This window comes from Nannospalax galili, unplaced genomic scaffold, assembly GCF_000622305.1.
Source record: "Nannospalax galili isolate Female #2095 unplaced genomic scaffold, S.galili_v1.0 scaffold787, whole genome shotgun sequence".
NCBI classification, from domain to species: Eukaryota; Metazoa; Chordata; class Mammalia; order Rodentia; family Spalacidae; genus Nannospalax; species Nannospalax galili.
In genome coordinates, this window is record NW_008356318.1 from 2,277,348 (window position 1) to 2,305,184 (window position 27,837).

At 36.6% G+C, this 27,837-nt stretch overlaps 1 protein-coding gene across 2 annotated transcripts in view; it reads right to left on the reverse strand.

The window, feature by feature from the left end:
• Window positions 1-27,837, reverse strand: part of Bmt2 (base methyltransferase of 25S rRNA 2 homolog) — an 89,593-nt gene that overhangs the window by 6,408 nt on the left and 55,348 nt on the right. Inside the window, exons 3-4 of one of the 2 annotated variants that reach the window (XM_008854530.3) lie at window positions 25,771-25,941; window positions 2,337-2,451 (exon numbers count right to left, since the gene is read on the reverse strand). In XM_008854530.3, the coding sequence (XP_008852752.1) occupies window positions 2,337-2,451; window positions 25,771-25,941 (286 nt within the window). The remainder of the gene's footprint in view (window positions 1-2,336; window positions 2,452-25,770; window positions 25,942-27,837) is intronic. The other variant, XM_029556887.1, reaches the window with a different exon arrangement.

Below are 27,837 nucleotides of genomic sequence, written 5' to 3' on the forward strand. Positions count from 1 at the left end.
CCACCCCTGGGCAGGTGGGCCTGTGTTGCATAAGAAAGCAGGCTGAGCAGGGGCCAGGGGAACAAGCCAGTAAGCAACATTCCTCCATGGCCTGTGCTCCAGCTTCTGCCTCCAAGTTCCTGCCCTGAGTTCCTACCTTGGGCTCCCTGATGAACTGCATGCGACCTGGGAGATGTAAGACAAATAAACCCTTTCCTCCCCAAGTTGGTACTGGTCAGAGTGTTTTGTCACAGCAATGAAGAACAAACTAAGACATGCCCAATGTAATACAATTTATTTCACATATTCTGCCCATTTTTTTAGACAGGTGGAAAGTAGATAAATAGGGTCTCTAGTTTTCTGACTAGTATAATTATTTTCTCTTTGTTTTCAAATGGGTCACAGGCTTCTGGATCTAATAAAATCTGAGTCTGCTACTGAACTTACACACAGCAGTTCTTTTGCCTTCCATAATTGCTGAAAGATTAGAGCCTTGTCTATAAATAAGTTTAATATTTTAAAAATAATATTTAAGCTTTAGGTTCAGAACAAGCAGTCATCATGCTCAGCCATCTTAAAGAATACCTCTAATGTGTCTTGAAGGACCAGGAGAGGGTCCACACATAATGAAACTTGCACTTTAAAACTACAGGTCCAAATGTTACAGACGTTCACCGCAGTGATAAACTAAGAACACCTAGTTTACAGTAGAGCAAGTATTCCTCTTCAGGAAGTAAAGATAGCAGTAATGGTGTAGCATTCCCTCTTTCCTTAAGGTTATCCTGAGAGATTCAGTCTCGAGAATCATGTTCATCAAAATGACATATAAAAGATTCAGATGAAGCCTTCATGCACTAATTTTGAATAACAACAGCAAACATTCCTTTAGCACTCATATAATAGTTAACTGTGCTACGTGTTTAAATGCTTTTTCTCAATGAAACATCCATAACTTCCTATGGAATATGGTCCATTATTAACCTTATTGCACTCTATAGAAAATAGACTACTGACACTAGGAAATGGTGGTAAAGAGATTCAAGCCTAGAGTGACAGTGAGATTCCATTCTTTAAAATAATGTATTGGGTAATCTTCCAGGTGTTAGGAATATTGTTCTTGTGTGTTTGTGTGTGTGTGTGTACTGAGGATGGGGGGAGATCTCTAACTCAAGGAGTTTATACACTAAATCATATTCTTTTTATAACATTAAAAATGTAGTTTGTGGGTTGGGGATGTAGCTTGGTGGTACAGTACTTATTTAGGATATGTGGTGTGATGCCCTGGGTTCAACCCTTAGCACTGCAAACAACAAAAAGCAGAAAAGCAATTTATAATTTTTTTCTATTCCCGATTTATGTTAAAAGTAAAATAGGAAATATGAGAACTTATGTTATTTAAGAAAAATGTATTAATTTCTAGTAAGGAAAATGCCTGGTGTTGCATTTTGTGTTAATATCCTTAACACAAACTCCTGGCATCTTTTGAGTAAGATAGCTTAATGTTTCAGATCATGACCCTGTTTCACTGAATTGACAGTATTACACGTACATGACCCTTAAAGAGAAGGTTAATGACTTTACTTGATGACTAGTACTGCACCAGGCTAAGTGTCAATTGATGCTTATTCTTATAAATTAAAAAAAACTGTTTTTGATTTATTTATTTTTGTGTATATGAGTGTTTTGCCTGCATGTATGCAAGTGCACCACGTATCATACAATGCCCTCAGAGGCCAGAATAGGACATAAGAACTGGTATTAACAGAAAATTGTTAGCTGCCACATGGGTGGTGGGAATCAAACATGGGTTAGAGCAGCCAGTGCTCTTAACTACTGAGCCATCTCTCCAGGCCCTCTCATAACCTAAACAAAAAGTAGAGGAAACAATCTATGTACATTTAGGTAGTTTTATCTATTCAAGTACAAATTTAACGAAATTTTAACTGACTACAATGCCCTTGACTTTGGCCCCTTTCCAGCATTCCGTAAGATGGATTAAAAAAATCTTGTTTGATATAAACAAAATATGAACTCCAAGCATTCTGGCTACCCGATAATCTTTACAGAGTTTCTTAGTGGAAATGATTTTACTATAGTATAGCTTCAGAGCCTGGCTATTTAGACAATAAACACAGAACTGAACAAAGAAATAAGGGTAACTATGTTAATGGCCACATTAATGCTGGTTGACTAAATGCTCAAAAGTTTTCACAGAACATATATTTAGTTCTGAAGAGAAATAATTTATTAGTTGGTAAACAGGAAATATATCTTTATTATTTTAGGAGTATAAAGCTGGTGCTTTCATTTTTAAGGATACAGGTAAAATATTCAAGTCTGCAAACAAAACCACATACCTCTACAGCAGGGACGATGTCTATGCCAACAGTTAGAAATTCATCAAACTTCAAAAATGGGTTAAAGCAGCTGCCAACATCAAGTAATCTGATCTTTCCTGAGGCTTGAAGCAACCTAAAAACAGATATTGAACATTATAAAAAGCAAACTGAAGCTAATATGAAAAAATTTAAGTATTTGAGAGTAAAGATGAGAGTGCTGACTGTGAGCTCTTACGTCTGGTTTCAGGGTAAGGGCGTCAACTTCCATATCTGTATGTACCATGTTAATATAGAAAGGCTTAAATTTTTTACTTTATTTACAAAATGATTGCTGTATATTACCACACATCACATTTTTAAATGAAAACACTAGTTTTGAAAGGCTATCAAGGGGCTGGAGAGATGGGTCAGTGGTTAAGAACACTGGTTGTTCTTGCAGAAGAGCCGGGTTCAAATCCCAGCACCCACATGGCAGTTAACACTGTCTGTAACTCCAGTTCCAGGGGATTCGATGGTCTCTTCTGTCCTCCGCTGGCACTGATTGGCACGGGTGCATTTACCAACATGCAGCCAACACACGCATACACATAAAATAAAAATGACAAATAAAATATTTTTTTAAAAAAGAAAATGGCTATCAAAAGTGTGAATTGTTTTTAATTCTCCAGTGGCTGCTTTTACATTAAGCTTCTGCAGTCTCCCATGGCATCAGCCTCTGGAAAACTCTACTCTTATGAAAGATGGCTGGAGGAGGGAAAATCACAACTTATTATTGTGAAAATAATTTTTTTTCCAGAGCAGAGACTCTGAAAGGGTTTTAGATCCATGTATTTGTCAACGACTTAAAAAGGAAAGCAGCATGAATAGAATAGAATTGTTAGGAAATTTTCTTATTGTATGCAAATGCTTCTCATTTCCAAAAGAATAGAACAATAGGTAACAAATTTAATAATAATGAAACACAATCTAAAAGTGACTTTTCTTAGAGAGGAAATGCAATAAATAAGATATACACATTCGACCAAGGGCTTGATGTGTTAACCTTTTAAAACAAACAATCATTCATTTGAGTACAAAATCATCTATAAAAGACCTTCCTAATATAGTACACAAGACTGTATGTATCCCCAAGTAATATTAATCAATTAAAAAAAGAATTTTTGCCAACAAAATGAAATATTACTTAAGAATTTATTTGAACAAGGGTTATGGGAATGTAAGAAAACAGCAATTTCTGCAAAGTGGTCACTGTTTTGTTTTCTTTTTCCTCTGTTTATAAAGTAACTCATTCTGACCTGGACATGCAGATGAATGTCAGTCTACGGGCAGAAAAGTTAAGAACTCTCAGTGACAAGAAGTACTGTTTTGAAACTCGAGAGGTGACTTTCTGTACTGTAGTCAATCTAGAGGACGATTTATATGTAACTTGGCCTTTATATGCAATAGGAAGTAATTATGCCTCAAGTTGGACTATATTTGGTGATTTTTGAAATATGACAATGCACTAGTTGGAGAAAGACAAGAGTCATCAAAATTTTGTGGCATGTGTTACAAACTGCTCAATAAAAGCAAACAGTTCATCTAACATGCTAGGAATGCCTAGCATATACTTGGGATTTCTGCTGAGTTTGTGCAAAACTGAATATCCATATTACAGCAGTTAAAACAATATTCATATTACACAGTTAAAACAAGTGAGAATCTGTAATATATGGAATAGTGTGCATGCTACGCAATTCATCATTCTAATCCTTACATGAGGCTACAGTTAAGAATATGAGTTCTAGAATTAAAAAACATGATATCAAAAACCAATTGTGTCTCTTGATATGTAATATGGGGATAAGAATAGCACCAGAATAAAATTCTTGATCCTATGCCTGGTACATGGAAAGTACTCAAAAGTGGCAGACTTCATAGCAAGTCATTATCACCATGCTACAGATGAAATCTTTTATGGTTTTCTCACTAAATAATCTTCCAGTGTGTAATAAAAACAGCATTTAGCTCACACTAAATCCTATTCCACATATTTTAGTAAACTGAGGAGTATTCCTGGTTGTCTTAAAAAAAAAAAAAAGGAGAGTCTTAACTTTCTAGCTGAGTGCAATATTCTAAATCAGGTTAATTCAGAATTCCTGTACAGTCATTAGTAATGACAAGAGCACAGATCAGCTTAAAAACTCATATTCTCAGTAATTTACTTTGTATATTTCATTTAAAAATTTATCTCCATGATCTGTGTGAAGTACAGATGTACAGTTTAAAGAACAGTACATACTGAGCATCCCTGTAATTACCACCTAGATAGGTAATGAAACACGTCTGTGCCCTAGAGGCCTGAATATCACTGAAGCTATCACATAGCCTTTTACACAATGGCAAGCCACTTGCCCTGACTTTAGGGATAATCATTTATCTGACTTCCTTTTGCAGTCTTAAGCGTCTATGACAGAATGCCCAAATAACCCAGTGTACACGTTTTCTTCTGTGACTTGCTCCCTTCATTTCATATTGTTTGAGAGATGTCTGCTTCTAGAATTCACTTATGTTGATATACAGCAGTATCTTTCTACAACACCTCCTACTAGTATGGTACATCTAAAGATAATTTGGGGAGAATGTGCATGTCTATCATACTGAGTCTTTAGATTCATGGACAAAAGATAGTTCTCCATTAGTCTTTTGTCTCCAAATAGTTTTTACTATTTTTTTCAAAACAGGTTTCATATACCTTTTGTTGGATTTAGAGTCACTGGTATCTCATAGTTATGCAGGGTATTATAGCAATATTATGAATACACTTTACTGCTTTTCTTTTTTATTTGACACTGGTTATATAAACACAACTAATTTCTATATAGTCATTTTTTATATTCAGAAATTTTGTAAGTTCTGTTATACCAACTGTGTATTATTTTCAGTAATCTAAACATAAGTACATAGATAGAGTATGTGTGGGGAAAAAAAAAGGTGATCTCATTTCTTCCTAGCAACCATTTAATTGTTATTATTGCTATTATTAGTACCAATTGCCTGACTTCTCTGTTTAAGACCTCTACTGAAATGATGACTAGAAGTGAGCAAGTACCACTGCTATGCCAATGTCAGAGGAATGTTCCAGGTTTTCAGCATTACATTTAAGAACTGCAATACACTTTATACACAGTACTGCTCTTGATAAAGTTAAAGAAGTCCCTTCTATGCTTAGCTAGGGTCTCTGTTCTCTTATTTGTTTTGACACAAATCAATGTTACATTTTATCAACTCCATTCCCTGTTTCTACTGAGATAAGGTTTTGTTCATCTGTTTAAGTGATAAGAATGTATTCCTTAACTATACATTGTTTTAAAAATGGCACTGTAACCAGGTATGTTGGCCCAGGCCTTTAATCCCGGCACTGAGGAGACAAAGGCAGGTAGATCTCTGTGAAATCAAGGCCAGCCTGGTCTACATAACAAGTTCCAGGCCAGCTGGGGCTCCCAGGAGACCCTGTCTTAATCAAAACAAAACAAAAACTCAAAACAAAACAAAATAGGATTAGTAGTATAAGCCACTAATCCAAACACATGGTCTATGTATATCAGTAGGCACATACAATTACCCCATTGGAAAAAGCCCTTTTACTTGCAGGTTAAAAGATACTTAGGATCTCAAGATCAAGCTTTGTGATCTCAAAAAGCTTGCTTTATCTAGCAAGAGCAAATCATTTGATAAGAAATACTCAACTAGTACAACAGCATGAGCTGAACTACTCTACTCATTCCCGACTGTAGTTGAAGGGTGTGGAAATTCCAGTATCTTGGCATCTGACCACATTCTAGGCTACTTTTCCCGTACAGAATACAAAACAATACAAACAGTAACAAAAAACAAATGAAAGAACACAAAACTTTGCCAGACCACAAGTTTTAATACCTGAAGTAGAAAACATTACCATAAATATGAGATCTGTTAAACTCTGAAAACAGAAATAAAAGTGCGTTTTGAGAGTCAACAAAAACAGAATTTTTTTTTTTTTTTTTTTGGTCTTTTTGAGACAGGGTCTCCCTGTAGCCCCAGCTGTCCTGGATTCACTATGGAAACCAGGCTGGCCTCGAACTCAGAGATCCGATCCGCCTGCCTCTGCCTCCTGAGTGCTGGGATTAAAGGCGTGCGCCACCATGCCCAGCCAAAAACAGAATTATATATTAAATAACTACAAACATAGAATGTTTAAGATGTCTCAGTTTAGAAATGACCTTCACCTAAAATTTATTGAAAAAGTACTTCACTTCTTTAACAAAGAATATTTAACAAACCTTTAGGATCACTCCAAAAAGCAGGCTTAAAATAAACTAAGTGGACATGGAAGTACATGTCTATAATCATAGCACCCAGAAGACAGAGAAGGAGGATAGTTGAGATCTAGGCCAGCCTGGACTATAGCCATCAATCAATTAATCAAAGCAAGCATACGTAAAACCCAATTCTTACACACACACAGACGCACAGACAACCACAGACATACAGAGAAAGAGAGACAGAGAGACAGAGACATAATCTGACACTTACATAAGACCTAATATGCCTGTTAGTTTTGTTTAAGATCTTGAAATACTAAGCTTAAGAAAGAACTGACACTCAAGCTTTTTAGTCCAGTGTAGACACATAGGCAAACAATGCAATGTTGTGGTAGGTAGAGTTGTGTATAAAATGTAAGGAGAGTAGAAGACAGGTGGATGAGATAGGAACCCACCCTGAGGCTACAAGATAAACAAGCTTTCCCAGGAGGAAATGGAGAGAAGGGAGTGAAGAATAAAATATAATATGGCTGAGGTGGATATCCTGTGATTTTAGCCAGAAAGCATAGTGCAAAGGTATTTCCAGAGAATCTCTGAAATCCAAAATGTTCAGTCATTGATTACACTATACTGTTAGTTTCTCTTTTTAAAAAATATTATTTTTATTTTATGTATATAAGTGCACCCATGTTGTGTAGTGCCTACAGAGGTAAGAAGAGGGCATAGGATCCCCTGGAACTAGAGTTATGGATGGTTGTTAGCTGCCATGTGGGACCTGGGAACAGAACCTGGGTCCTCTGCAAGAGCAGGTATGCTCTCACCTGCTGAGCCAACTCTCTAGTCCCTCCCCCCCTCTGTCTCAGTTCACAATGACACTTTATTTTTGTTCTGTCTATCCTAAACATGTTTTAAAATTCACCTTGCATTCTAAGAATAATTTAAAAATGATCTCTAACCACTTTTCCCAGGAAACAGAATAAAGTATCTGAAATGGCTCTTTTCTTGACTGTTCAAGACTTAAATATACAATTCCTTTATCATGAATAGACATGCAGTTACCTTCTAAATTGACTTTTGTTTTACTACAACCATCACAATTGAGTTTTTCCTTGAAGAAAGGGTAAAAGTTACAAAAATCAGAATAATGATAGCACTTTCTCCCTGGTGCTCCCATAAAGGTTAAATGAGCTAACTGCATGTCATAGACAGGAAGGTACAAAGAATAAAGAAATAACAATGATCAAAAGTTTGGAACAGCAGAAAAGGTTCTGCAGATATAATCAACATAACTCTATCTTCAATGTATGATTTACAACTATGTGATGCTGAAATTTTACTTATACTTTTGAGGTATATATTCCCTAATTTCTAAAATGAAACAGAAATAGGACTTCCAAAAATTATTTGTATTGCCACTTTTGCTTTATTGTGACTAAATCCCTAAGGGAAAAACTTCTAAGAAGAAAGGCTTTTTTGGGGTCATGGTTTCAGGGGGACTGCAGTCAATCATGGCAGGGAAGGCATGGCTATGTAAGTATAAGGAGGTGGCAGATCCCATGGTGATGGAGAAGGAACCTGAGATAACAGGACTGGAACCAAGGTCCACTACATTCAAAGGCCTGCCCCCAATGACCAACTTCCACAAGCCAGGACACAAATCTTTAAAAAGCTCCATAATCTCTTTATCTGCAAATTTCATGATTTTGGCTGCAAAGGGAAGGAAAAGGAGTTCATTTTTATTTTTCCAGGAAAGAGATCCCTATCCTAAAAGGTCAGCCCTAAACACAAGCAAATAAGGCAAGACTAACTGGACTCAGTAGATATAGTGTGTGTGTGAAAGAAATTAGAAGAGTTCATGAGCTTGTTTATCTTGCAGCCTTGGGGTGGGTTCCTCTCTTGTCCATCCGTGTTCTACTCTCCTTACATTTTATACACAATTCTACCTACCACAACATTGCATTGTACTAAAAAGCTTGTGTGCCAGTACTTTCTTAAGCTTAGTATTTCAAGGTCATAAACAAAACTGACAGGCATACTGGGTTTTATGTAAGTGTTGCCAAATTATGAGAGAGAGAGAGAGAGAGAGAGAGAGAGAGAGAGAGAGAGAGAGAGAGAGAGAGGGGGCATTACTGTGGGGGGCCCTAAGAGTAGTGTAACAGGGACAGAGGTATCAGCAAGCAGCTGCAGAGGCTGCCTGGCTGCTCCTATGGGTAATAAGAGATCTGTCCCAGGAGGAGTCTGAAGCATGGAGGGAGACAAAAGGGGTGTAAGAGGGGAACTGCAGCGAGAAAGGGATATGAGTCTGGCCTCTTCAGTATTGGCCTTTGTCCTTGTCAGTAAATTAGATAAAAGAAAGAGAGATGGAGGTGTTAGCTTGCCAATTATCATGGAAAGGTGGCCCTAAGGGAAGAGAGCCCACATTAGATCAATAATAAAAAGCTCATCTTGGAACCCCTAAACCTGGAACCCATGGGAGGAGGCAAGTAGTGATGAGGAGGGAGCAACCTAGAAATAGCTGAAGATGCCCCTCAGGTTCATCTTTAATACAAAGAAAGGGAAAACCCATGCCAGAATGTTGAAGAGGGCCTTAACAATGGTCTTGTGTGAGGGACTATGGTAATCAGAGACTACTCAGCACTGAAGTTGTTTGGAACTAGGGAAGACTTTCAAACAAGTAAAGAAGCTCCTTACCCCCTGGCTTGTGAGGCTGTGGGACATGACAGCAGATGGAATCAATTTAAATGATGCAGAAGCAGAGAAGCTGAGCAATATAACCAACCATCCCTCCTTGAGACACAGGCTGAACAACCTGAGGCAGTACAGGGAGGAATCAGTCTTTGATGGACTGGCTTGTATGAGCTGTAGATATACTTGGTCATCACCAGTGAAGGTTCCCATGGATACAAGGAGTTGGAGGACAACAGAGGAGGGGGTAGACACTACTGAGGAAACTAGGTATGGGGAAAGTGATGTTATTATGTCTAATTCATAAAGCCAGAAAGGACTGTGTTCACCAGAGATTTAAAGAACTTGATTCAGCAGGGACCTTGAGATTGATGGAACATTAGTGGCTCTGTTGAGTCTCTTAGTGGAACAGGATCTTTATGAAGTAGGAAAGGCTCTGGCAGATTTAAGGACTTAAACCAGAGTAAAATGTGTTCGTAAAATGGTAGAGCAAATTAGAGGAGATAGAAAAAAGGTAAAGCAGAGAAAGAGGTTTGTGTGGGTTACTCTTTGTGTCAAGCTAAAGTTTCTAAAGAAAAAAAAACTGACAAAAAGCCAAATTCTGTTCTAAAGAGCCTCTGGAAGACTTTAAAGCCTGAGAAGCACTTCACAGAAGGCATCCAAGATAAAACAATACAGGAACAGAAGACAGAGTTTCTCAGGGGTAGATAATGATTCCCCCAGATTAAACAGGGTACACTTCCCTCTTAGAAAAGGTTATGCTAGGGGTGGAGACAGTTTGATCTGCCAGGGCCTCCCCCAGCATCCAGGTGTGGTTGATAGAGAGGGAACATATATCACTACAGCCATGGGGCAGACCTAGGGTCTATCTGACCCAGGGAACCAACCAGGTACAGCAGGAGAGGATGAAGGCCAATTCCTCCTTGGCTCTGTGCAGGGCCGGGCAGCTTAAGCCAGCCCCAACAAGTTCATCAAGGATACAGAAATGCAAGGAGGCTCCATGTAAGAGCTCCAGGATACTGAAATGAAATGGCTCAGAGAAAGTGTGTAAAGAGCTAAGTTAATGCCTCTTATCCATGTTATTGTACCCAACATGGATCTACTGAGTAAACAATTGATAAAAATGCATAGAATCTTTCCATGTTGTATTACGCCTTGTTTATGTTTAATTTAGTATCTTTTTAGTTTTGAATTTCTGTGATCACCTAACACTTTCTTGGAACAGAGGAAAATTGACTTTCAGTGTTTCACCAAGGTTGTCTTTCTAACTCCACTATTCATTTTAGGATGACGCATTGTTTTGCCCATCCTCTAGGAAAAGGTTTCATTATATAGATGACATAATGCTACCTTCTGAGTATTTTGCAGACGTGGAAACTCATTTGAAAGATATTTAATTGCACCTGAAGAAACAGGGATGAAAAACAGATTCACAAGTGGTAAAGCTATAAAATTCTTAGGAGCTTCATGGTTGGGTGAGGCACAAGTGTTATCCACCAGGATTGTTGGGGAAAGTCAGCAATAGGCTGGGCCTTTAGATGCTATGAAAACAGAGGCTCCCCCAAACTCTACAATTGTTAACCGAAAATTCCAATGCTGGAGTGAGTTGGCTCCATGAGCTGTTAGCCAAGGAGGGCCCTGAGGCACCCGAAAGAATAAAGGCTATTGCCACTAATGTTGGTTGCATTCCAGAACAATACAGCAAGACAATATTGCAGAAGACACTGCCTGATGTGAATGCAGCAAAGGGAGAAATCAAGCTAGGACTAAGCTGAAAACTCCCCTCCAGTAAGATGTACCTGCTGGTGTACAGTGGCGTGACTAGTGTATGTGCAACCGACAAATTTCAAATTGGATTTAAGGTCTGCTCCTCAGGGAGAAACACACATCTGGTATTTCAAGTCATGCCAATCACTGGTGACAGTGGAAATTATAGGCCCCAGTGGGAAAGCCACTGCAATTGTTTAGAGCCCAGGTTTAGATATTTTCCTGTTTCCTGCTTTGTCCTTTTCATTTGTGTTTTATACTAGGAGAAATACTGCTGACATGGGCCAATAGCTACATCCCGAAAAAAGATGATGAGAAGGCCCAAGGTTCACTATCTTGATGCAGTAGGATAAAAATCGCCTACATCTATGTCACCCCTCCAAGGCTTAGGCACTCGTATGGAAGAGGACAGCAGAAAGAATGTGAGAGCTGGAGGAAGGAGTGGAGTATTGAATAGGGCTGTCCTCCAACAAATGCCATCTTCCCAAGTTTGGTTGTGCCTGCCTGCCTAGGATTGTCACAACTAAGCTTGTTAACTGTTCATTTCCCAGCAAGGAAGGAAGGGACAGGGAGAGTCAGGGGACCCTCACCTCAGAGTCCAGCCATACCTCCCAACCAACTAGTCGGACCTAGTTGCAGGTGGCCTGGGGGAGGGACTAAGGGTATATAGGCTGAGGAATCTTAGGGGATCTCCTGGCCTCTTCAGGCTTTGCCAGACATGGCTTCACTTATATACATACATTCATACACATAAAACAAATAAATAAATAAATACATTTAAAAACAAAATCTCAAGATAAGGTCCCATTCTTAAATGTTCAAATAAAATTCCTATGAAATGCTAATAATCATGAATTTCAAATTAATGAGGTTTTTACTATATGCCAGTGATTTACTTCTGAAAGCCATATACTTAATGGAACATTCATAAGTCTTTTCTTTGAATTTTAACAATAAGGCTACTATAAAGGGCATTCACAAAAAATTCCCTCAAAATACTAGAAATACATCAAATTATATAACAATGTGGGAAGGCAGTATCAGAACTTCTATTCATTAGTCATATTTGGTCAAACACTGGTATAGATATCATGGGGAAGTCTTTTTAAAGATACCCCACTATCTTCAATAGACAGGTCAACTGGACAAAGAATAAACAGACATCTGAATTAAATGACATCTTACATGAAATGGACTTAACAGACATCTACAGTATATTTCACCCAAGCACCAAAGAATACACTTTCTACACAGCAGCCAAGTTATTCTAAATTTGGCCACATTCTGGGACACAAAACAAATCTCAACAAATACAAAAAAAAATTGAAATAGTTCCATGTCTTCTCACAGACCACAGTGCAATAAAGCACATAATCAACAGCAGAAGAAGCTCTAGTAATTACATGAACTCATGGAAATTAAACAACACACCCCTGAATGATGAATGGGTCAAAGAAGAAATTAAGAAAGAAATAAAAGTATTCCTAGAACAATGAAAATGGGAACACAATGCAACAAAACCTCTGGGACACCTTAAAAACAGTCCTAAGAGGGAAGTTTATAGCTCTTAGTGTCTGCATTAAAAAATCAGAAAGAACACATGTAAATGACTTTACAGTACAAGTCTAGAGTCTGGAAAGGCGAGAACAAACCAACCCCAAACCTAGTAGATGAGAAGAAATAACAAAACTCAGAGCAGAAATTAACGAAATAGGAACAAAGAAAACAAAAAGCAAAACAAAACAAAAAACAACAAAGAATCTAAGAGGTGGTTCTTTGAAAGGTTAAAAAAGACAGAGACCCTTAGCTCAGTTAACCAAAAGAAAGAGTAAATCCAAATCAACACAATCAGAGACAAAAGGGGAAACAACAGAACAGATAGCAACAACAGCAACAACAACAACAAAAATCTAAAACATAAAGGAATACTTTAAAAAAACAAATAAGGAAATTGAAACAGTAATACAATACTTCCTGACTAAAAAAAGTCCAGGCCTGGATGGATTCACAGCAGAATTCTAATCTACAGCCAATACTGCTTAAATTGTCCAAAAAGACAGAAACAGAGAGAGAATTCCCAAACTCCTTCTATGAAGCCAGTATCACTGTAATATCAAAACCAGGTAAAAATACAAGGAAACTATAGAACCGTATCCTTAATGAACATAGATGCAAAGATACTCAAGAAAATACTCACAAACTGCATATAGACACACATCAAAAAGGTCACCACAATCAAGTTGGCTTTATTCCAGAGATGCAGGGATGGTTCAACATACAAGTCAATAAATGTAATAAAACATATAAATGGACTTAAACCACATGATCATCTCAATAGATGCAGAGAGTGTTTGACAAAATACAGCATGCATTCATGTTAAAAGTCCTAGAAGGAATTGGTCTGGAGGGAACATACCTCAACATAATTAAAGCTATATACAATAAACAATAGCCAACATCATCCTAAATGGAGAAAAACTGGAAGCATTCCCATTAAAATCAAGAACCAGACACAGCTGTATGCTATCTCTACTCCTTTACAATATAGTGCTTGAAACTCTTGCAAGAGCAGTAAGACAAGAGAAGGAAATTTAAGGAGTACTAATTGGAAAAGAAGAAGTCAAATTATCCCTATTTGCAGATGATATGATATTATTCATAAAAGATCCCAAAAATTCCACTAAGAAACTGTTAGAAATGATTAATACTTTCAGTAAACTGGCAGGTTACAAAATCAACTTAGAAAATTTAGTAGCCTTTCTACATACCAAAACAATCAGAAAAAGCACTAGAGGAAACACTTCCATTCTCAATAGCCCTAAAAAAATAAAATATTTAGGAATAAACCTAACCAAAGACATTAAAGATATCTACAATGAAAACTTCAAATCTCTAAAGAAAGAGACAGAGTAAGACACTAGGAGATGGAAAGCTCGACCATGCTCATGGACTGGCAGAATCAATATTGTGAAAATGACCATCTAACCAAAAGCAATTTATAGATTCAATGCAATTCCAATCAAAATACCCACAACATTCTTCACAGATCTTGAAAAAAAGAAATCATCCTAAAATACATATGGAATCACAAAAGACTCTGGATAGCCAAAGCAATCTGGGGCAAAAAGAACAACACTGGGGGGACCACCACACCAGATCTCAGATTATTACAGAGGCATAGTATTAAAAACAGAATGGTACTGGCAGTAAAATAAGACACATAGATCAATGGAACACAACAGAAGACCTAAACATGAGTACATGTAATTTCAGCCACCTGATATTTAACAAAGGTGCTAAGAGCACACAATGGAGGAAAGACAGCACCTTCAACAAACGGTGCTGGCAAAATTGGATCTCTATTCTGCAGAAGAATGAAAATGGATCCTTATCTTTCACCCTGCACAAAAGTCAACTCCAAATGGATCGAAGACCACAACAGAAAACCTGACACTCAAAAACTGCTAGAAGACAACATACCTGTTAATCTTTTATCTCCTTGGAAATACCCAACATGATTTCTTGACTCCATTCCTAATCTAAATACTTTGGACCATTTCATCTTATTAAGATGGTCACAGACCAGAAAAGACAGTCTATGGGTAAAAACAAACAAAAGGAACAAAGTAATATTAATTTTCTCTGTTTCTATCCTCAATTAATTCATCATGTTAATGGAGTTAACTCAAATTTGACACTACTGGGAATTGGATAATAATTTCTTCTGAAGTCTCTTCTAATAGAATTCACTCACTGAATTACTGCGCTCCTTTAAATGTAAGGTAACAGTGCTAGGTTTTAACTGGCATAGCAGAATATAATATAGTTTTAACATCTGTCTTCATGGAGTTTTACAATCTAATACAGTGGTTAGGAAGATTGTAATGCCCCTTGGCTAGGCACTGAGTGAAGAGCTAAGGATTGTTAGAGCTCTCTGTTTCATAAGCTTGAAGCCACTATTAAGGGCTAAGGAAAATCTACCATTAGGGAACAGTTCTCTTGTAATTTTGAGAGAAAGGATAAACTTAGAATACTGTGAATCCTCTTAAACATAAACTTGCCCAGGTTTTCAAAACTATTATCTTTGTATACATTGCATTTACCACTAATCCATAATAGAACAGAGACACAAGTTTTTCTTCTTGAAGGCTTTTAAAGCAAGTAGCATCATTTAAAGGTTTTGAGATTGAGGAAGACAATCTCATTCTGAAATGCCTTTCTCTGAATTATTTTCATATGCCTTTCTATATAAAAAGTGGAACTGAGTGCAGATGAGAAGTATAAATAAAAAATGTACAGTACTACATAAGGATTACCATTCCAAAAAATTATAAAGAATATGACTTGAGACTAAAAATGTATGTATTCTTCCATACAGTTACCCAATATTGAGAATTTTACCATTATTTTTATAATAATAAATACAGAATATTATACAATTTGGTGCAGGGAAATGACTCCTCAATCTGTGCAAGACTATGACTGAAGAAGCCTGCTTTGGCTTTGGAAAATACACAATTAGGTCAGGAGTCTCCCCTTAGCCAAGTGATACACAGGGGAGCCACGCAGGAGGAAATGAGCTCCAACAGCAGGGTGAAGGGCAGACAGAGGGCTGAAAACCAGAAAGGGTTTTTGATAGTGACAGGGTTTCAGCTCCTTTTGAAGCTCTTTAAATTGAAGCAGCTACCCATAAGCTTCATAGAAGGTTTAGACCCAGAAATATAGGAATCATTGACTTAAATTAGGTTCTACACTAAAATCTAGAGACACTGTCCACACCTGAATATCAGATTTCAGAACTGTTTACACGCACACACACATTTGCAAAAATATATACATGTACAGACACATAAATGCAAACATGTACATACACATATAATTACAATTATAAAATCTTTATGTGAATATATACTTTCCTTACTTGATTCTTCCCCTCTTCTAAACATGCTTTTAAACAATGTCAACACAACCTTTTCAAAACAGTAAGGTTGCTCTGAATAGATTCAGCTGTCAACTTGACACACATGGGAAAAGGGAATCTCAATTTACTTCCTCCTCTGGTTTGGACTATGGCCATGTCTGTTGATGTGGGAGGGCCCAGCTGATTGTGGACAGTGCTATCCCTGGCCAGGTGGTCCTAGTTTGTATAAGAAAGTAGGCTGAGCACAGACCAAAGAAGCAAGCCAGTAAGTAGCATTTTTCCATGGTCTGTGCTTCAGCTCTGACCTCCAGGTTCCTGCCTTGCCTTCCCCTGAAGGTGGAGTATGCTCTAAGCCAAACAAAATCTTTCCTCCCAAGGTTGGTTTTAGTCAAGAGTATTTTATTGCAGCAACAGAAAGCAAACTAAAATAGAGGTTATAAGCAAAACAGGGAGATTAATAGATGAAGATACTTAAAAATTAAGGTTTATGTTTTCCCCTACATACCTTGTAAATTACTATTCTTTGCACAGTCCCTCACTGTATATGACTGGAGAATTAGAATATGCTAAGGATAAGAGCTTAGTTGTCATCTTAATAAAAACAAAGTAACATTCATGACCTGCAATGGTGGTTTGAATGAGAAATGTCCCCCATTGGCTCAAGTATTTGAACACTTGGTCCTTAATTTGTGGCACTCTTTGGGGAGGTCAGGGGACCTTTAAGACAGGAGCCCTGCTGAAGGTAGTACCTCCTGGGGAGGCTGGATTCGAGAATTTATAACCTCTCCCTACTTCTGAGTCATTCTTTTTGCTTCCTGAATGTGGTTGAAGATGTGAACTTTCAGCTTCCTGCTCCATCCACCTGCTGCCACCTTCCTGCCTCCCCTGCCATTATGAACTCTCCCTTGGGAACAATAAGCCAAAAGAAACTTTTCTTCCATAAGTCACTTTTGGTTATGGTATTTTATTAAAGCAAGAAAAAGTAACTAATAAACCTGCTCAATATCAGGAATTCTCCGCAAGGAATTCTCCACATCTCAGTATCATATTCAACATGTATATAATTGAAAGTCAAAAGGTCAATTCTATCATTAATCTCATTAATTTTAAAATATGTAAATGTTAGAAATGTACTGCTTCTGTTTAAAACATGACATGCATTTAATTTTTTCTATTAAAGGAATAGGATTAAAAAAATCTCTTCTAGCCATCCAACTCTCCTATTTCCTAATTCTTATCAAATCACTTTTTCCATTGAACAGGGTATCACTTCATAGCTTACAAACTGGTTTCAAACTTCAGAGTGCTGGGATTACAGGCATGTACCCCCTTGCATGGCTTTGATGAATAATGTATGTATGATAAATGACTATTGCTATACAATGAGGCTATAGTTTCTTAGTCTGGGTGAAACTAACCTGTCCCATAATTTCTCCTCAGTATGGAACATGAGGAGTATTGCTAATCCAAAACAAGAAAATCTGAACTGCTCCAAAATTTAAAACTTTTGGGCTCTGATATGACGTCTCAGGTGGAAAATTCCACACCTGACTCATGTGGTCACAGTCAAATACATAATGTTCAATTACTATAAAACATTAATCCTACGATGTGTGTTACATGAATCATAAATGAATCTGATGTTTAGGCTTGGGTTCCATCTCTAAGATATCTCCTTTTATACACATGCAAAGACTCCAAGTAAAAAAAAATCAGAAATATGAGGCACTGTTGATCCCAAGCATTTCAGATACTCAACCTGTGATATCCTTTTTGTATTACAACTTCTGAATAATCTGTAAAACATACAATAATTACTCTGAAGCTTTCATCTTTTTCTGTGCTCACCAAAAACAACTGCACTAAAATAAAAACAAAATAAATTCCAATTCATTTTTCTACAAAATTATCACTGATTACTCACTAAAACAAGCCATGGATATTGTTCTATGTACCAACATGTTTTTTCTTTGCTTGTTTGGGGCAGTATTGTACACTGAACAGAGGGTCTCATACCTATTAGGCAAGTTTTCAATCACTGAGCTATACCTTACAGCTTTTTTTTTTTTTTTTTTTTTTTTTTTTTTTGTCTTTTTGAAATAGGGTCTCCCTGTAGCCCCAACTGTCCTGGAACTCACTATGTAGACCAAGCTGGCCTTGAACTCACAGAGATCTGCCAGCCTCTGCCTCCCGAGTGCTGGGATTAAAGGAGCGTACCACCACGCCCGGCTTATACCCTATAGCTTTATGAACACCTTATGCTTGCTAACTACTATGTATACTATTAAGAAACTAAAAAAGGTAATATTAAAGTATGTAATTGGAAAAAGTAAATATCAACTAAGCTATTTGTAATTCATATATTTTTTTTCTCCTTTACTATTAGACTTACTTAAAAAAAAAAACAACTTACATTATGGAAATCAAAAAAGCTCAAAACGGATCTACCATAGCATTCTTGGGCATACACACAAAAGACTCTGTACCCTACTGCAGAAATCTGTTCATCCATGTTCATCATTGTCCTTTTCATAATAGGCAGAAATTGGAAATAACCTAGATGTCCATCAAATGATGAATGGATAATGAAGGTGTAGTACATATACATAATGGAATATATATATATTCAGATTTCAAAAGAAATTAAATAATGAAAGCCACAGGTAAATGGATAGACCTGGAAACAATCATCCTGAGTGAGGTAACCCAGACTCAGAAAGACAAAGGTCACATTTTCTTTCTTGTGGCTGGATGCTTACTTGGAAATCTTAGACATGCATGTTTCAATTTGAAAATTCAGAAAGGTCAAGAAGCTAATAAACAACCTGGGGGGGGGAGTCTTCCTGGAAGGGGTGGTAGTGATATGAAGTGATATGAAGAGGGAAAGGGGAACATTAGACTAGGAAGGTTTAGACTAGCAAAGTTTAGAAGGGGTGGAAAACGGAGGGCAGGGCAGAGGTGGGAGTATGGGGAGGGGTAAGTAACACTAATGGCTTTTAGAAAGTCATATGGAAACCTATCACTCTAGAAACTTCTACAGGGGCTAGAGAAATAGTTCAGAGGTTAAGAGCACTGGCTTTTCTTGAAGAGGACGTGGGTTCAGTTCCCAGCACATACACGGCAGCTAACAATCATCCGTAACCCCAGTTCTAGCGGACCCGACCTCCGCAGGTATTGCATAACAGGTACACTTACACACATGCAGGCAATACATTCAAGCACATAAAATAAAAATAATAATAAATAAAAAATTTAAAAATATTCTTAAAATATACATATCAGAAAAAGAGATTTAAAGGAGTTATCGTATAACAGAGGGATACTGCCTTTTTAGGCCTCATAGGCTAATATAACAAGAAAAACCTCAGTGCCAGGAATGAACTCCCTCTCTATAAACTGCTGACCAGGGTCTCACAGACCTTCAAACAATACTGGTTATGCCCCTGCTCTTGGTTACCCATCAGAACTGGATGATAACACTCTATTGTTGAAGATACTACATACATGAGCTATAGAACAAACAAGAAATCAAGATGGTGCTGACTTCAGAGCCTCATGTCTACTGGTTAGGGTTCATAGTGCTGGAAGGTACTATGCATGCTACCAAAAGGGAAAAAATAACCATCAACCTTACTCAGCTGTGAATCCTGTGAACTACAAAAACAACTGGTCTGGTAGGATATGCCCACCAGTGCAATTGTGGCACAAATATTATGAGAGTAACCAACCACTCTTTAATTGGATTTAAGGTCTGCTTTCTAAGGGCCCATACCTGACATTGAGATCAGGCTTAAGAGACTGGGGCTAGACAGGTCACATGGCATAGGGGAGAGCCTAATACTATTATTCTGCTTAATAGATATAGCATTAAACTGACTCCTAGTGACTTATGAGCCCATGGTCATGGAACTGTCTTCCTCACTTTAATGGATGGCTCAAATGATAAGTATAGATTATTTGTGGTCTAGTTACATAAATATTCAATAAGAAAGAAAATGTTACAATTATGGAATTTCTAATAACCACTGTTTCTGCAGAAATGGCTGGCTTTAAAGTTTATATCATACATTGTTTTAAAAAGGAAGAGCTATCTTGATAATATCGCTAATTCTGTAGACCAGGTATCATAAACTTACCTAGTTAGCATTCAGAAAATTAAATGAAGAGCTTCATATTCAGGTTTAAGTACACAAATTCATATAAATATTTTGAGAAATACATGTCATTTCAAACTAAAAACAAAACACTTTCTAAAAACTACTGAAAAACTTAAAATGTTTTATTTACATTATAAATTATGTAAGACATTTAACTTTCTCTTTTACTACTGTTTCAACTTTTGCTTACTAGGATAACTTTCAATTTCAAAAAAGCAAACAAAATTAAAAATACACACTTCTCAGCTATTATAAACTGAAATGGCAAAACAGCACTAATATGTATAACTATATTCTTGCTATCAGGCATTACCTAATGCCGTGCATTACATTCCCTCCAAACAAATCTTTGAAGAATATGTCCAAAGTCTTACACACTATGGTAGAATGGAAGTAAGGCCATAGAACACTTTAGGACTGGCAGTGACTACCTAATGTTCTTTGTAGCCTTCCCCTTGGTGCATCACAATCACCATTATTTTCCTTCTACCAATAACGGAGATACAATTAAATAATCATAAAAGCACCTAATCCTATCCTAAATATATTCTTCCTTTTTTATTTTTTTTGCTTTCCATTCTTTCCCTTCCTTGACTTTCCATTTGTTCTGTTCTTCTTTCTACCTGTAATACATACATTACGCTCCTAATTCACACACACACACACACACACACACACACACACACACATACACAAGTCACATTCTAAGTATTCAAGAGCTAATACAGGGGCTGGAGAGATGGCTCAGAGGTTAAGAACACTGACTGCTTTTGCAGAGGACCAAGGATCGATTCCCAGCACCCACATGGCCACTAACAACAGTGTGTAACTCCAGTTCCAGGGGATCTGATAGCCTCTTCTAACCTCTGTGGTCACTACACAACATGGGTGCACTTACATGCAGGCAATACACTCATATACATAAAATAGTAAAAAATAATAAAATAGTTTTTTTAAAGTGCTCATACAAATTGATGAGCATTTAGGATCCTAATATGTAAGTGGACAAGTGACATAAACATACAATTCTCAAAAACAAAAAGAAGAAATAAAAATACGATCCTATGCACATTTCTGCTTAGTAGCTGATAAGCTTAAGAGTCAAATTTGTACTCCTGTTTAACAAGCACAGTAGATATAAATGGTAGGTGAGTCCCCCCCCCCTTATATTGATTTATTAGTTAGTAATGGCTCCTCATAGGAATAAGAGAAAAGAACTCTGAGACCAAACTCCAAGCTCTGTGGAAACAATCTTATGACCAGTTACCTGGTTTTAGCTGATGTATTTCTGTCATAACAAGTACTAAAAATCCACAGGACATATCTTACTTTCTAATTTTATATTATGTCCTTTATTTTTCAAGTGTACCTTTTCTTGTTATATACACACAACAGGACACCAGTTTATTCCACAGTGTTAATAATGATGAAAGCACTCAATGCTGGTAAGTTTTGGCAAATGGGCCCTTACTGAAATCAATTCAGCAATCATGTATAAGAGCCTAAAGCCATCTACAGTGACCTTGATTAGAAAATAAAAAGACCATCAAAACATAAATCCTTCCTCCTCTTATATGCTGTATTTAATTATAGATATTATTATTAGGAATGTGTTTCTTTTAGCATACAATAGATTTGGATTACTACACTTAGTCACATAAAGTGGTAAATTTTTTTGTGATGAATGTTAAGAAAAAAATAAGTACTTTATAGGCACAAAAAGAATTTACAAAATTCTATATGGTACAATCTCTATTGCATAGAAACTAACACCTAGTAGAAGACTGGAAGAAATATATTTAAAATGGAATAAGTACTGAGGCCTTTTCTCTATGTCTATAATCTTTTACGTACAAAATTTCCACACCTCTATTTTATTTTTAGTCAGAAAACTACATAACAGTAAGTTTTAAGATAACACAAGTACAAGAAAGATTTTTTAACTTTTAAAAAAATTTTGTATTTTTTAAAAAATTTTATGCATATGCATAGATTACCTGCATGTAGGTAAGTGCACCCGTGTTGTGCAATGCTCCTGGAGGTCAGAAGAGGCTGTCGGATCCCCTGGGACTAGAGTTACGGACAGTTGTTAGCTGCCATGTGGGTGTTGGGATTCTGACCCGGGTCTTCTGCAAGAAGAATAAGTGTTCCTAACCGTTGAGCTATCTCTCCAGCCCCAAGAAAGGTATTTTTAAAAAGTTCAACAATAGTGGCCAAAAGGTATCAATACTAAGGATTTCAGAAAAAGGCCCCAAGAAGAGATATTTGAAACATAGTCTAATGTATCAATAGTTCACCAGAAAGAGCATAAACTGCATTTGCAACTTACTGAAAGAATATGCAGAGACCACATCATGAGAATGTAAAATATTTTCAAAATATTTTTGTATGACAAGAAAACAGGCTTTAGGAAGAGCAGGAGAAATGAGTGTGCATACATACATTTGTACTACATATACTATTAAGAACTGTACAGTTTTTAGGATAAAAAAATACCTAAACTGAGTCATTTTAGCCAATGTCACTTGAAATGCTTAAATTTATACTAAGTAAATTATGATCTTTAACAAGCAAATTTTAAATATTTTAAATTTATTTTTATGTGTACATGATTGTTTTTCCTGGATATATGTAAGTGCATCATGACTCAATGCCCATGAAGGTCAGAAGAGGCTGTTGGATTTGTTAGAACTAAAAGTTACTGACAGTTGTTAGGTGTCATGTAGGTGCTAGGAACTAAACCCTGGTTCTATGCAAAAGCAGCCAGCACTCTTAACTGCTGAGTCATCTCTCTATTTCCCATATTTAAATACTTTAACAAAATGACATTTTCATCTCTAAAACTACATCAGAGGAAACAATTTCTCTCTACAGTAAAGGCTGACTGTAATGGCTAATACTGATTGTTAACTTGGTAGGATCTAGACTTATCTAGGAGACAAGCTCCCAGGCATGTATATAAGGAACTGTCTAAGCTAGGTTACCTGAGGTGGGAAGACTCATCTTAATTGTGGGCAGAACCATTCAATGGCTGGAGTCCTTGGACTGAAGAAAAGAAGGCTGGGTGATCACCAGTATTCATCCTACAATGTAAACAGCTTCCTCAAGACCTTGTAACCATGACTTCCCTGCCATGGAGGACTGTATCCTTGAAATGTGAGCCCAAAACACCCTCATTCCTTAAGTTACTTTTGTCTGGTATTTTATCACAGCAATGAGACTAATAAGCAACACATGAACAAATCTACTCCTCAAGAAGTAACTATAAAGCTGGACAAAATCATGAAAAATAATCATTCCAGGGCTCAGGCAAAGGCAAGTAAACTGATGATGAATGTTCGTTCATGAAACCAAGTTGAATGCAAGTTCAAAACATGGGATCTGTGGCATGCTAGCCTGGAATTATTCTCAGTCCTGCCAGGGGTCAGGGGAAAACCCCAAATTATTCCAGATTAGGGACAGCAGTAAAAAATAGAAGCTTGACTGCTGTAGGGGGTTAAACTGATTTGGAACAAGGGATGAAAAACCTACAGAGCATTTTTAGTAAAGCAGCTTTGCTATACTAGACTTTAGTAAAGCAGCTTTGCTATACTAGACTTGGTTGTGCTGAGCTTCAGGTAAATCAGAAATTAAACAGTAAAATCCTTAAATAAAACAGACAAGAGGAACTAGTTAACCCTTCCACCTGTCTATGGCTGAAGAAGCAATGTAAACACGCAAGGGACACTCAAAGAGAGCCTGGTAGAAAGCAAAAGATAAGGTCAGTTTGAAAACTGCTTATATTTTAAGTGTACTCCACAGTCAACACACACACAGAGAGAGAGAGAGAGAGAGAGAGAGAGAGAGAGAGAGAGAGAGAGAGAGGCGCACAGGCAGAGGTTGGAAGTCTTCCTGGCCCAAAATACATGAGTACAACTTCTAACCTATTATTGTTTGACCAGTAAGCTACAAAGGTTATCAGTTCAAATCCTAGGAAACTGAATTTAAACATCAATTTAAAAAATTGACAACATAGACATCAGCATACATAAATTATAAGAGATGGAGATTATGTTTAGAGGAAAAAACCTATTCCTTGATCCCCTAAAATGATGGTTTTATACTATATTACAAACACTGTCCAGCTTCCAACAAAATATTATAAACTATGCAAAGAAAACCAGAAAAGCATGGTTCATATTGACGGGAAAAAGAAAAAATAGTTTAACTCTGAGTGAGTCCAAATGTGAGATTTTTTCAGACAAAAATTTCAAGGCAATGACTACAAAAGCAGACACATGAGTATGTAGTGTACATCCTTAGTCTCAGCTATTTGAGAGGACGAGGCAAGAGGATTGCTTGAGTCCAGGAGTCCGACACCAGACTAAACAACATAACAAGATCCCATTTCAAAAAGAAAAATTTAAAAAGCATTTAAAGAATTTAAAGAAACTATGTTTAAAGAATCAGTGAAAGATATGACAATGAATATATAAATAAGGAAATCTCAGAGTTTATAGCAAAAGAACCATGTATCAATTCTAGAGCCACTGCTTTCCACAAATACTTGTGTGATGGAACTATCAAACAAGTGCTCACACTGGTCAACATCTTACTCATTTATTCATTCATTCATTTATCATTTAATTACTTGGCAGTATTAGGAATTAAGCCTAGGGCTTCACATATGCTAGGCAAGTGCTCTACCAGTAAGTTACAACTTCAGCCAACAATGTAAAATATTTAAGGCATTTCATAACATCTGAGATACAAGATGTTTAGTAAGTCATTATATTTTATAAGCTCTGTAGTAAGCTTAAGGTAAAGATACCTTATTCTTTCCTACTGAACTAACCAATGATCAACTAATTCATCTTTAGATGAGTTAATTTTAACTAGATAATAATTTCAACATGGTATAAAGTCAGAATAACTAAAGGTAATGCTATGCTTATATGAGCAGTTCTGGAATTCATGAACAGTTTTAACATTTAGCAATAATGTGTTTAGAATTATTTGAGTTAATTTTCAAATAATTAATAAAAATTACATGACACCGAAAATTATCCTGGCATTAGGAATATAGATAATTTTTAATACCAATGATAATTAACTAGATTATAATACTAGAAAACTCACAAAGTTTGTGGCTAAAAATACTTATTAGCAGCCAACATACTTTCAGTTCAACAGTAACATAAAGAAGGTTGATTACTATTAATGATCTTTTATTCCTTACTTGAAATTTCTTTTTTAAATTTGTTTCCATTTATTGTGTTCATGATTGCACACAGGCCACAACATGTGTGTGGACATCAGAGGACACTTTGTGGAAGCTGATTCTTTCCTTTTACCATGTGGGACCCAGGGAGTGAACTCAAGTCATCAGGCTAGGCAGCAAGTACCTTTACCTGGTAAGCCATTTCTCCAGTCCATTTATTTGTAATTTCTTAATGGCTAACTACTTTAAACAGTTTAACTGGCTTCCATTACATTTTTATTTCTCATACTAACATATGCCAGAGGAGAAAACAAATAGCCTGCTACTAAGTATAAACCATTGTATTACTTTATATTGTATAAAACATTATATTGCACTATTTTACATTAACATAACTACCTGTGGTCAATGGTAATTAAAATAGACAAAGTATACTTACTCAGTTATAAATTCAGGGTTTGTAAAGCTGAAGTTGGTTAAATGACTTTCAAGTTTAGAAGACTCATGCATGTTTAAGGCTGAAGTGGTCTTAGTGGCGAGTATAGCTCTTTTTTCATCTTTCTCAAGTGCTTTTCTCTTCCCACCATTTTGGAAATACTCTCTGCATACACTAAAAACCAAAATAAAGTTGTATTTTAAAATACTAGATATGACAATAAAATAAAATGGGAAAAATATTACCCTTTTGCAAGATGGGAAACTTTCAAATTAAAGAGTCCTGTTAAAAAATGTCAAAAAGAGGCAAGTTTGAGAACCTTCTAACACTTTCTATAAATTGTTGAAATACATAATATAGAATGCCAACATATTATGTTAAAGATATGAAAATGCTTTTTAGGAGGCTAGAAGTACACACACACACACACACACACACACACACACACACACGCATTTCATTGAGTTTTAACTAAGACAATATATTCTTCCAATAAGGCTCAGGTAACTGCTATTCAGTGACAGCATCTAGAATTACAAGTACTCAGTTTTTTCCTTGGTTTTTTTTTTTTTTCTTTTTTTCTTTTTAAGGCCTGTTTGCTGATAGCAGACAGAAAACCCAATGGTTGTTTTCAAGGGCTCTCTTGGTTCATGGCAATGAAATCAGGTTTTCAACGCATTAAAATAATTCTCTTTTTATTTGCCTTGAGAGAGAATAAGAAATCTAGTACAGGTAAAACCATGTTGTAAAAACCAAACCATTTTTATTATTCCTTCACAGAACTAATACATAACACTTCTGTGGTCTCAAAAGGTGTGGAGATTTTTCCTACAAACAACCAATTACTTCTGTAGCAGACACCAGCTAGGTGTTCTCTAATTTGATTGCTTTCACAGTTTCTGAAATGGATGGAGAGTGTCAGATCCCACAGGTTGAAGGCTCATCTCCCAGGTCTGAAGATTCTATAGGATGAAGACTCATTCCCTTCAACCACTTTAGATGCCAGTCACATGCCCCTGATTATTTTACCATACATCTGAATAAGTAGCTATGAATTCCCTTTCTGGTTAGATTAATATGCTTGAGTGACTTGCAGTACTCAGGGACACATTTATTTTTACTGGTTTCATGAATGGTATTACAAAGAATACAAATGAAGAAAGATATAAAGGGAGAGGTCATGTAGGAAATGTCAAAGTTTCCCACCTTTTTCAGGAAACTTACGTGTTCACCTATCTAGAACCTCTCTTTGGGTTTTGAGGTTTCCTCGTGTAGTCATGATTGAAGTATGGTCGACTCTGTAAAAATGTGAATGGTCAAGAAGGGCAAGATCTAATGCTAACACTGTCAAAATCGAGCATGGTCTGCATCCTTCTTGTTCTCATTACGAAACACTCTTCTCTCTAGGGCAGGAGCAAGACCCTTCCAGCATGAGGAGGGTCTTATGACCCAGTATCACAAAGTTAAGCTTAAGGAATTCCCTCATGAGCAATTCAAAGGTGGGGGAAAATCAGAGTTTCTAGGAACTGCCATGGGAAAGAGAATTTCTAGTTTTTATGATTTGCTTTAAAGAAAGAGCTATGAGTCAGAACACTGGTTGAAAACAAAACAAAACCCAAAATACATCGTATCACAATACTATAAAAGTGTAGGTTCCAAAAGAACAAAAGTTTGAACACTTGAAATACAGGGGCTTGAACTGTTATGTCGTGTTTCAAAAGAGTTTAAAATAGTGGTATTAATAACAATAAACTATTATAAGTGACTTTTAAAATGATTCCAATCAGAAGGCCATTTCTCCTTGTCCCAATTTTTTCCACATGAAAATGCAGAGCTGTAAAGGTGTATAACTTTTACATTCACTTAGTTAAGTTCTTTTCAGGTTGCTATACTGAAGGTAAAACAGTGCCTAACTCAGACTGATCAATGAACACTTTGGTATTCATGAGGTAATGGAGCAAATGCAGCAGGACACCATAGCTGGGTATGTAATAGGACAACAAAGTACCAGAGGATCCACTCAAACATTTATTAGCTAGTAAAGCCAAGAAACATCTAAAGGAAAAGTGA